General features: G+C 42.0%; 1 protein-coding gene across 1 annotated transcript in view; it reads left to right on the forward strand.

Annotated features, from left to right (window-relative positions):
• LOC306710806 (matrix metalloproteinase-17-like) overlaps positions 1–12,314 on the forward strand; it is a gene marked incomplete at both ends in the record, with an annotated part of 58,934 nt that extends 46,620 nt beyond the window's left edge. Inside the window, 6 exons of the mRNA XM_079179502.1 lie at positions 973–1,149; positions 2,174–2,276; positions 3,980–4,062; positions 4,751–4,903; positions 5,425–5,682; positions 11,989–12,314. Coding sequence (XP_079035628.1) covers positions 973–1,149; positions 2,174–2,276; positions 3,980–4,062; positions 4,751–4,903; positions 5,425–5,682; positions 11,989–12,314 — 1,100 coding nt within the window. The remainder of the gene's footprint in view (positions 1–972; positions 1,150–2,173; positions 2,277–3,979; positions 4,063–4,750; positions 4,904–5,424; positions 5,683–11,988) is intronic.
• Between the last annotated feature and the right edge of the window lie 272 nt (positions 12,315–12,586).

Raw genomic sequence — 12,586 nt, forward strand, 5'->3', positions numbered from 1 at the left:
AATACCCCAGCTGGGTACTGTAAGCATGAGTGCACGTCCCAAGCTGAGGCCAACCTTAGGTTAACTGAATGCAAACTTCAGCTTAGCCACCAAGGAACTCTAAGCTAGCTTGGCTTGACACGCTAGCTCTCCATATTTTTGCAAATCTAAATCTCCAAGCCCAGGTTTTGTCCTGCTTGGCAAAGTCAGACAAAGAGTTTGGGAGGCTTTTTCTCTTCTTTTTCTTGCTGAACATAGAGGGAAGGATGCTTTAATAGCCCGCGGCCTCTTCAGGTGTCTCTCCACACTCAGGTTTTTGATTGCCAGCCGAGGGACTCGGGCAGTTTTACCATAGTTATCTCACTACACCACATGCCTAACAGCACTCAAAGCCTCCTGAGCTGTCTGTCATGCCTCTTAATTTGCACCATAAGCAGATGAGCTGGAAAAATTATGGAATACCTGAACAGGGCTTTGACTGGGTCAATTTAGGACACAGAATAAGTTGGTCACATTGGTGAGTTTCGCTCACTGGGTCTTTCCAAAGCCATGTACTAAAAATCGTTCATGCCCTGTTCAGACATCAAGCTCAAAGTATAGTGAACAATGCATTCAACATGTTTGACCATTTGAACATTCATGTTGGTCACGGATAAAAAGCCGTTTCACAGTGTGTGAACTATGTACACATAGCTGTAAGCCATAAGATTCTGATGGTTATCAAATTACGAAAAAGCTTTACAAGTAACCATCTTATGTCTCTAAATTAGTGGTAGGGCCACAGTTGTTACTCTGTAACTAACTGTAACTAACTAGTTACAATAGTACTTTCTGTTCACCTTTACACAGTGCATGGTATAGATTGATAGGCCTATATATAATCTATACTGTTCAGTGGAGAATTGTTAGGAAGCCAGTAAGTATTAAGTATTTAACGGTGACTGTGATGTCTTATTTTTTATTTAATGATCTCTCTCTCTCTGTCTCCTTCAGACACTCATGGGATGGATCTGTTTGCGGTTGCGGTCCACGAGTTTGGTCACGCCATCGGCCTGGTCCACACCTCAGCCATAGAGTCCATCATGAGGCCGTACTACCAGGGTCCTGTAGGCGACCCGCTGAAATACGACCTACCCTACGAAGACAAGGTCCGCGTCTGGCAGCTCTACGGTACATGGGAACGTGTATTCAACTCAGAATATGTGTGTTGTGTGTGTGAAAGAGATAAAAACGGGTGATATTAAATTAGTTGCACTTCTATTAACAATTCTAAATTTAGCTGAAATAAGCACACACGCGTGAAAAATGGTGTTTCAGTAATTGCTTGGTACTGGGGAAGATGCTGTCGGAAAATAAAACAAAATGGCCATATAACGAAGGACACTTTATAAGTGCAGATAACAACTTGAGTGGCATTTGTGGGAAGTCCGTGTTCTATTTATTTTACAGTCTGCCTTTGAAAGTATTCACAAAGTACTTGGGAATACTGTTCTCTTTTCTGCACCTCGCCTAGCCTGTGTCATTGTCTACTGTACATCAACCTTTTCAATCGTCAGTCGTTATGAACAGGATATCTATGCTACACCACATACTGGCTACATTAGCTGTTCATTTGAGTCTTGCAAGATGTTTCTGCCTCTTCTAGATTTCTCATCAGTGCTGTGAAGTCTCAGAGTGTGCGAAACAAGAACAGTGTGGAGACATACACCATTGTTTTCACAGAACCTTCCTCTTCTTCACTGACCATATCTCAAGGGCCTCTGCTGTAATTATGTATGTTTCCCGGAATAGTGCTGGAAACAGCCGTTTGCTGGTGACAGCTCAGCAGACTGAAGATACAGAGGCATTCTCTCGCAGGAAGCAGCAATTGATGAGTTCTGGAGAGGAAGGTTATTGATTTAATGAAAACATGGAGGGTGTAATTGTTCCTCGTTATGGCATGAGACCTTATCACACCATTCACTCTAGGATAGATAGGAAATGGCCGTGTGAGGAAGGGGATGTTGAACATGAAGAGTGATCAAATAAATAAAGCAAACAAAAAAGAGGGGAGAATTACACACATTGTGTGCAATGTTATAACATGGTACAACATAGGAAAATAGTAGCATTGCAAAAGAACAGGAGCAAATAACCAAGAATCGCAAGAATGTTGCTTTATATTCTTTTGAGTTGACATTTGGCACCTTCCTAGGTGTCAGGGAGTCGGTGTCCCACACAAACCGACCAGGCAACCCGTCCCAGACGGCTGAACCTCCTGTCCTGCTGGACCTTCCTGAGAACAGGTCCACCTTCCTGTAAGTAGAAGATGCAAAGTTACTTGGAATCTTTCACATGCAACACAATCTAGTGTTCTAGTGCTATACTGGAGTAAAAGATCCACTTGGGCCTCTTCAATAATTCGTCAGCATCTATCTCATAGGGTCTTACCGTTGTGTCGAGACCAAATGCAGTGATCTTGCGTCACAATAGTCGCGGTGTTGTTTCATGAAAGCTTTCCAGCCTTCACTCATTCTGTTGATCCGATTCCTGTGCTGCAGTGGCCAGATGAGTGCAGCAGAGGAGATAAAAAAAAACGAGATGGCACAGTACAACTTTGGCACCGAAAGTGACGCTTGCGCCACAGTCGACTCAGGACACATCTGATTAGAACTAGAAGTGCTGCTCTTCGATATATCTTATGGCTTCAGTTGGCAAATGCTCACAAACCTCTTAAATTTAACTGGGTTTTTTTTCATAGTCACTATGTTTTCCTGTTTCAATTTGATATAAATTCCTTAACTAGGCATGTTTACACAGCCATAAAAAGTGTCTCTATTAAAGTTGGGGCAATAATACAGGTTCAGCCTCTTCCATATGAACATTATACTCCTAATAGGCCTCACACAGGTGGTATTTATTGCAGTGTAACTGTATTGGATCTTATTATAGAGAGATTTCTATATGTGTCATGGTTCCCTGTACATCAGCGTAATTATAATGTGATCGTTTTCTGATTTTCAAATTTTTTTCTTCACTTCCACTGAGAAATATTGTAATGAATCCATGCAGCATTCAACATTTATTGTAAAATTGAGGTTGTTGGTGCTTTATAGGAAGTCATGAGGTGCCAACAAAGAAAATTAGCAAAGAGGCCGAGAGTGAGTTTGGGAGCCTGCCCGTCTAATTAAGTAATTCCCTAAAGCAAGTTGGGCCGCTATCAGCCTGTAGTTTTTCCGGTTATCAAAGATAATTAGGCTTAATTTGTCCATTTATGTATTTTGAGTGTACATACACTCACTCACACCCCCAAACCACCAAGCACTAACCTTAAAGTAGCCCCCGAGAGGTTCAACGAAAGACAAAACACAAAAATGTCTGCATTCGTAAGGTTGGTGCAATTCTAATTATTTTCAAAGAACACGTGCATGAGCATGCATACACACACTACAGTAAACGGCAAGGCAGCACTAAGAAGAAGGGATCAGCTAAACAGGCAGTGGGGCAATATTTAACCTTAATCTTTTTCTCCCCACTTTCGGACTGCCACTGCTTTTATTAATCATTTTTCACTGACTCCCATCGGGTCATGAGGCGTGAAAAAGCTGGATTAGGCCTGACAAGGGCTCCAATGCTGACCACTAGGCAGTGGTGTCGTGTCAATAGAGCTTTGAATAGAGACCTTTGTTGGCAATATAAGGCCTGGCGGGCTCCCACTCCCAGCCCTGTGGTGCTAATGGCTTCATCATTGCAAGGCCAGCCACGTCGGTGCTTTAAATCACTTAAAAACCTTGAGGGATCTCAACGTGTCAGCCGTATCCTCTCTTGTTTAGCCCGGTTTTCACTGGCACAATTTAGATGCATAAAAAGATCTTTAAAAATATATACACATTCATCAGAGCACATAAACATTATTGACTGTGGTGTTGAAAGATTTAATGTGACCAGCTTTACAAAAGTGGTTCTTTTTTTCCCCCTCTTTTCGCATTCTTCATTCCTACTTTCTTCACATCTCTCCCAGGCTGGCTCGAGATGCCCCAGACAGATGCACCAGTCACTTTGATGCAGTGGCCCAGATACGAGGGGAGGCCTTCTTTTTCAAAGGTACCGAGTTACAAAGGGAGAAAGACAGACGCAAAGCTACAGAGCTGCTTGGGAAAAATAAAAAAATTTGCTAAATGAGCTGAAATAAAAGCAAATTAAGAAAAGGAGCGAAAAGGAGAGCGAGGATGAGAGAGCGTGGTAGATGCAGACAGCCAACTGAGCCAGTTGAGCCCTGCCCGAGAGACTGCAGTCCAAAAATTACATCAGTCTTTCATGCTCGCCCTCTGGAGGAATGACCCCAAGCCTCCCACTGACAACAGAAACAAGAAACAGACTCGCATACCTTCAGCACCAGAGGTGTTGGCAAAGTATGCAGAACTTAACCTTTTTCAACCTTTTTCATTTGTTTTTACATGAGATGACATTAAAAAGTTTGATTCATCATGACAATCATTTTGCCGTTTTGAATGTTATTTTTTCAGACGTCTGAATTTGATCACGGTATTTGCAGTTCTGCAAATTCAGCCTGTTGTATTTTGGTTATTGTCTGAAGCGCAGTATTATGTTTTTTGAAAGAAGAGTTCCTGCTTTTTCAGTTTCCCTACGAGCCTTTCTGAAATGTCAACACGTGGGTAAACTGCAATATACAAACTGCAGAGGAAAGGAAACAACTAATGCACATTGATTAATATTGGGCCACCCCAGCCATTATTATTTTCGGCATCCTAAACTGTTTTGTTCCTCATAGGAAAGTACTTCTGGCGACTGACAAGAGAGAAGCACCTGGTGTCTCTGCGTCCCGCTCAGATCCACCGATTCTGGAGGGGCCTCCCAACCAATCTGGACAGTGTGGATGCTGTATATGAGAGGCCTGGGGACCACAAAATAGTCTTCTTCAAAGGTACAGTACCAAAAACTAGATCCGATCTTGGAATGAGTCTTGAAATATACTAAAAGTTTCATAGGTCAATAGTGTCAGCGAGCATCTGTAATCACAGGATCTAATTTTATTCTTTCTTCTCTTTGTCAAATTAAAAAGTTTGAAAAAGAGAAAGATATAGAACAGTGTTTTTTGTTATGACTTGCAGACATTTCAAATGTGATTCACTATAACGAGTCCTGATAAAAGAGACACCTTTCTTACAGGGACTCATTAGGACTTTTTCTCTCACTATGTGAGAGAGAGAAAGAAGAGATGTAAATTTAATGTAAAAAGAAAAAAAAGATGGCTGCAGAAACAAGGGCATGTTTCACTTTTAATATATTTTGAGGCTTTTCTTTGGCGGCGTAGCGAAACGTATGTGTGAAACCTTTTTTTATTTCATGAGAGTGTACAAGAACATATCTTTCGGGTCTCATCCTTTCACATGTATCATCTCAAGTGCATTCACTGTCTGCTGTGTGTGATGTATTAAACTATAGGTCTAAAGTACTGGGTATTTAAAGACAACAACGTGGAGGAGGGCTACCCTCGTCCAATCAGTGACTTCGGCCTGCCCTTGGAAGGAGTGGATGCAGCCTTTGTTTGGTTACACAACGACAAAACCTACTTCTTCAAGGACAGCCACTACTGGCGCTACGATGACCACCTGAGACGAATGGACCAGGGCTACCCGAAAGACAGCACGCTCTGGAAGGGGCTGCCGCCACAACTGGACGACGTCATGAGGTGGTCTGATGGTGAGTAACCTTAAAGACACTTTCTTCTTACGTCAGTCACAAAGACTCAAACAACACACACAGATGACAATTTATCATCATCCAGTTAGGCTTGGTTTCAAAAAACGAGATGATTTTCTGTCTGCATTGTTTTTATTTCGTCAAGAACCTTCCTTTTAGTTCCTCCTACTGAATGTCCAGGTGCTCCCTGGCATTTTAGAGGAAATAGTCCCTCAAGAGTGGCCTGGTTCTGCCTCCTCATAACAGGTCATGCACAGCACTTAAAGAAAGCCAGTCGTTGACTTTTATGTCCTTTGTGCACTTCAACCTGTCACACAGAGTAAAACCAGTCACTCTGCAAAGCAATGTAATTTGACCCCTTGTCCACAAGATCCATGATCTCATTATTTGCCATGAACCAAAGTTTAAGACTAAAGGTGTGAATTGAGGTAAGCTTTGCTCTGGGGCTTAAGGGAACAGTATGCTTCAAGTGAAGTGCTTGTCAGATTGTCTAACAGTCTACATGTCTCACCACCACATTACAGCTATCCTTTAGACGTGGTTGGATGACACGTTGCGTTACCTAAAGTGTGATCAATATCTCAACCTCTTTTACCTCTACATATGAAGTACAATCTCCGGTGCTTTTCTTTCTTGAGCAAATGACAGACATATAACTTCAGACATATAACTATGATATTGTATCATAGCATAGTCAAATACCACAAAAGCAGATGTCATTCATTGTCTTTCTCTGTATTAATAAATAACGTATAGCAAACGGCGGCTTTCCTAAAGAACTGTTGCTACTTTTTTAATATTCCACAAAATATATGATCAGAACCGTATCCCCAAAAGCAATCTACCACACAGTGAAAAGGTATGTACAATGAAGCCGGTGACATATTTTGACCTCTTCTGTCTTTATTAAAAATTGATTATATAGGTATACTGATTGATTACATTTAACATATAAATGATGAATCACCACTGTCTGGTTCTTCCAGCGATAACTGATTACATTTTCCAGAGAGCAATAGAGTTGTTGCACTCCACCAGAGCGTCAGACCAGACCACTGGTAGCTCTGGTATGTGCTGGTGCCAAAGGCAAGACTGTGCAATATCCTTCTTCAGGGAAATCCTCAAAGACGAATGAATTACAAGAGGTATACGAGACGAGGATCGAACAATTATGCAAGTTAGCAAACATGTAGCCTGAAGTCTTGGATGAAGTTTTTACAATCAGATTACAATTCTGAGACAACTTTCCAGGAGCAGTAAAACGCTGAAATAGTTGGAATCACTTGAATGTGTCTTTTTAGCCTCGCTAACAGTATGGATGAACGTTCATGGTCTCCTGAGGGTGAATCCTACTGACTTGGTGACCCCTTAACTTTTCATCTGGCACCAGTATGAGGTGGACATTTGTGATTTTGTGTGATACACACATTCAAGACCTCACAGAGCCGCTATAGCATTGCATAGCAATGGTGCCATTGTCATTAGATTGCATTACATTGATCTTTGTGTGGAATACAGGGTTCAACGCCGTGTACTAATTTGAATAAAGAATAATCTTACCACCTCGTTTGAATTCATATTGAATGTATTTATTAGTTTAAATCAAATTCTATCTCTCGTAGGTATTGTGTGTTATATAACGTAGCACACAAGGTCTTTTTTTCGCCAACACTCTGCTTCACATTCACAGAGTGGAACATGTTCAGACCTTGGAGCTCGCCAACTGTAATCACACTGATCAACTCCACTGTAACAGCTGAGTGTCAAGGTCATAACGCCGGCTTCCATCAAAGCACCACAGTCATCGGATCACATGTGCACTATTTGTGAGAAACTTTGTGCATCATTTAGTTTTTTCTGTTAGGCTGAATGATGCAAGGGCATTTTTTTAATTAAACAAAATACCCTCAAAAAGCAGCCACAGAGTCCTTCGAAGCCAGTCTCAGTGGGAGCTCGGATGTCCCTAATCCCCCCTGCAGTATGTTTATACAAGGAAGCTCCTTCGCTGTTAGGTGTTTAGTGGTCTGTGTTCTGTCTTCGGTCTTGCTCCAAGCTCTTTGATGTGTATGAGATGAGGCCAATCGCACAGTCCCGACACTTCACCCCCCGGCCATTATCACCACAGAGCCTGGAAGGGGGGGTAAACCTGGAAAAGCTACACGCACAAACGCACAGAGACAGACCATGGGGCATGTAAACTGGGGCCACATCAAAGCCTGCTCTCTGTTTGTTTCACCAGCTCAGGATGAATGGAGAGAAAAGACAGGGAAGAAAAGAGTGATATGACGGCAAGAAGGAGAGAGGGGATATATGGTGACACCTCGTTATGAAAATAGTAATGGTGGCGATAACCGTAGCTGGTGGCATTAGTATGGCAAATCTGTATAGGAAGTTCAAATAAACCAGTCGGCATCCATCATTTAAGTAGTGTCTCATTAGTAAAGTCAAAGTTACAACCTCTGTTCCCATTATGTCAGGAAGTAATTCCTGTAATGATTTTGGAATCAAAAATGAAAATCGTGGGCTACTTTGTGTTGATAAGCTACGTGCTACACACAACACACTAGTCCCAAAGCAACACTAGTCCCTGTTTGTTCAGCCACTGATTTATCGTCAGTCAAAGAATCTGAAGTAAAACTGTATTCTTAAGATGATTCAGGTGTTGGGTGGGTGAGATCTCAAATGTGTTTCACCACTTTGTACAGCTAGGACTTTTAGTCTTCAGGGAAAAGAAAAAAGAGTTTTGGCAAAATGGCATTCAGCCCTATGGGATTGGACTTCCAATAACAGTGATAGATGGAGAAGGAGAGTGACTTTGTGGGTGTGATTACTCTTGTGCTCATGCCTTTGTGAGGATAAAGTTCAGCTCTGGGTTTAGTGGATGAGGACATTTTTTGGAAAGTGAGGATATAATAAATCCTCATTGCAAAGGACCTCAGAGCTATTTTGGGACTTGTTTTATGGTTAAGGTAGGACTGAGAGAAATGAGTTCTCAGAAGGTTAGAGGTATGATGAGTTTGTCCGTGCAATGTAGAGCACACCTTATTTTTATTCCAACAGGCTGCAGCCTACGTTGAATATACAGTATCTCATGATTATGCACAACGAATGGACTCTACTAGGTTCTGTGAGCCCTCGCCCAATGGGTGAAGACCCTTTATAGAAAAGTGTCTAAAACCAACACAACCACTGTTTTACCTTACTTTGTACATTTTAGGTATTTTTATTATTCCTCATCGCCATTATAAACAACAAAAATACATCATTGCCGTCACGAGAAATGAAGGTTTGTCAGGGTTCAGCTCCTGGTTTTCTTAAGGCCAGAGTAGATGTAACTCATTGTGTCCTCAGAGGCAGAATTACCCAGAAGAAAACATCTTCAAATTGTATTTCAAAGATCAGAAATTCTGTCTGCCACATGTTTGGCATCAGGAGCAAAGCATGGATAAAGAAATGTAACAGAGTTCTCTATGTAGCCATGCAAGGCAATACATTTCTACAAGATCAAATGTGCATTATTCATTTTATTTAACACGAAAGTTATGCTCTGATGCAATGCTTGCAAATAGTATTTGGTCAATATTCCGGTGTGCAGGAAACCATTTTCTGTCTTTTATTCCTATTTACTCTCATCTCATTGTTTTACTTCCTCCAACACCATGAATGAAAGGCTCATACCTGTGTGATATAACAGGCTCATTTATTTTACATAGATTTTGTTAGACAAGCATTTCAACCCAAAGAACATTTACTCCACAGTTAATGGTGAACTCCCAAGGCCGTTAACAACAAGGGAACATTCTTCACTTCCCTCAAGCTCCTTCACTTGTTTATCTCAGGCCTCGTATTCATTTCAATCACCAGTTGAGAAATTGGATAAGCCCATGATACTATCACCTGTTTACTTCTCTCCTCTTGTTTGTCTTTGTCAACAGCCTTGTGGGAGGCGGTGCCCTTCCTCATCAATTATTTCTTCGAGTTCAGGCAACTGAATTTGTTTTTTGTTTTTTATACTCAAATCAGATATTATATTTTTGACATGGTACGATAGCAAAAGGAGCGTGTGGCAAAAATATTGCCATCTTTTTTATGAACCTATTTTTCATAATGTCACACAAAACATTTTGAAGGCTTTGTTTCTATAAAGTAGTACGAGAACCACACAGCATTTTTTTTTTTTTTCTGCCAATGTCTATTCGGTATTTTGGAAAGAATAATTAAGTCAAGCACACCGAAGTGAAAGGACAGGCACAGTAAGGGGGTGTGTCAGTAACGATCAACTGGCACAGTGCAATTATGGTGTCAAGAATGCCCACCCAGGGTTGCAGTTTTCTGCGCTGCAACAAAGACCCCACAAAATGACATTAACCCCTTTATGTATGTACTTCCAACCGGTTGTAATGATTCTGTCTTTAAATAGGACATATGTGTAAATGCACAATAAACGTATCATAATGCAATAAAAAGGCAGAATCCGTTCTGGTTCTTCTGATAAGCAATTCTACAAAACAGCAAAACAAAATACACCTTCTCAATAATTTAAGGATTGTTTATGCACGCTCTTGCTGGTGTTCATATATCCAGTTTCTTTTAACGTGGTTGCTCAAGCTTGCAGCTATCTCACCAGCAAAGTTTTTGCTTCCAGCATTCAAGTATACGCAGGAAGCATCTGCCACCTTTATTCAATTTGGTTCACTCCCTATAGTTGGATCACCACCGTTCCACAATACCTAACTGCAACCAAATAATAAAAGCTTGTGACAACACATGGTGAGTGGTAACAATGATGTGTGCCAGCTTAGCCATTGTTTTCATATGGAGATAATAGAGCCGACGGTACCATCTGCTCAGCAAGCACATCAACCGCTTGTCAAGTTGTTGTTTTTTGTTATTCAATACCCTAAGAGCATTTTATTTGATTTATTTGATTTTATGTACGAATGAATAGCATGTGTTTTTGTGGGGTGATTTCTTTTTTTTTCATCTTTTGTAATCTCATCCTGTTCGAAATGAGTCGGACTCTGTCTTGAACAGGTGTACCATGTGGTATGTTAGCAACAGTGTGAAAGTGTTGAGCAGACACACTATGCCTTTGAAGTTTCATGTTGCTGAATCAAAGGAGAGGCCTACCTGGCCTTTCAAAAGCTTAAAGTGGTTTTAACCGCACCAACCCCCATCAGGCGTCAAAAGCTCACCGATGTGTGAGATTTGGGTCAAACCAAACACTGGTACCTCATTGGATGAGGCCACAGGAAGTCCCCGTGACACGGCCATGACGTCCCCAAGGCTATACAAATCACTGCTCACCTTGACTCTGTGCCGTCCATGTGACTGAGGTTGCTGAAAGGAGGTATACCAACGTTGAAAAAAAAAACTAGGTGATAGTCTTAACTTTTTTTTTTGATCCCAAAGGAGAAAACGGATAACTTGTCCTGTGCTCCGCCACTTTAACCTGCAGAAGATAGATTTACAGAATCCCTGTATTTTTCAGAGGAAGAGAAGGATAACTTCTATGCCCCACTGTCTTATATTCAAGTCGACATTTGCCGGTTGTAGAAGGGAGAAATTCCCTTAACTTCCGATGAGCAAATCCCTGCTGTCGTACGGAGGATTTTGTTTGCCGCGTAACTCGCTGTAGAGTTACAGTTGCTGTACTTTACTGCTGCAGGGAGGGTTTGCCTTGTATTGAATGCCTCCTACTTCTTTTTCTTCTTCTCTTTCTTTCCAAACTAACCCACACACACACACTCACACACAAATATACGCTGTTGCGCTTATTCCATACACGTGTCTTATTCCCCGTTTGATTATGTATAATTACTTATCTGAATACGTCTGCCTTCCTGCCCCCCCCCCCCCCCCCTTTATCCCTCTCTCCTCCTCCATTGTTAAGTCTCACGTGGAGTAATCGAGTTTTGCGCACCCATCTTTCTCCTTCTCTCTCTCTCCTTTTGTCTCCCTCCCCTTTTTCTCACATACACACACACACACACTCCTCACCACGTGATTGTTTGTTGCTTTCAGGTAGTATGCTTGTAGTTGTATAATAGATTTTTCGTTGATTTATATTATTGGTTTTAATCAGTAATGTTAAGTAAATAAACACTGTTATATTTTAAGGAGCCGTTTCTGTGATAATAGCTGGATGCAATAGCCTGTGCCGGATCCCAACAATGTGTTCTCCACTTGAGGTGTTTATCAGACTAATTTCTGTACCCTGTGTGAATACTAAAGCACATAGTCTTGTATTCTGTTCTTAAACCAACCCTCTGCTCTCTCTCTCTCTCTCTCCCTCTCTCTCTGAAGGCTCGTCCTATTTCTTCAAGGGGAAGGAGTACTGGCGAGTGCCGAGCAGCGACATGGAGGCGGAGGCCGGATACCCCCGCCTCATCGCTAAAGACTGGCTGCTGTGCACCGAGATGCAGTCGGACTCTCCGGACGCGGAGCCCAAAAGCACGGAGACGAGAGTCAACGTGCACCGTCAGCCGGACCACGCGGAGAACGGATACGAGGTGTGCTCCTGCACCTCCGACACCGCCTCGCCTTTAGGAGCGCGCCCCTCCCCCTCCCCCCTGTGGCTGCTGCCACCCCTCTGGACGCTCTCGCTGGCCCTCCGCTCAGCACCGCTATGATGCCAAAGCACGGGACAAAGCTGCTGAGTGAAGGGGCCAGTAGCCAGCTCGGTGGAAGCATCTTCTTACAATATCTTTGGTATCCTTTTGTGCTTATTTTGTTGTTATTTATTTCACAGGTCATTTGGTGGGCACTGAAGTAGTCATCCTTATAGGCATCAACCCACACATGCTTTACAAAGTGTTTTACTGAATGGTCAAACTGCCTCATATGTGGAAGGACAAATATGACCGGTTATAGAAATGTATTGCAAATGCACCAAGCGTAATAG

The sequence above is a fragment of the Pholis gunnellus genome (genome assembly GCF_910591455.1).
Source record: "Pholis gunnellus genome assembly, chromosome: 18".
Classification (NCBI taxonomy): Eukaryota; Metazoa; Chordata; class Actinopteri; order Perciformes; family Pholidae; genus Pholis; species Pholis gunnellus.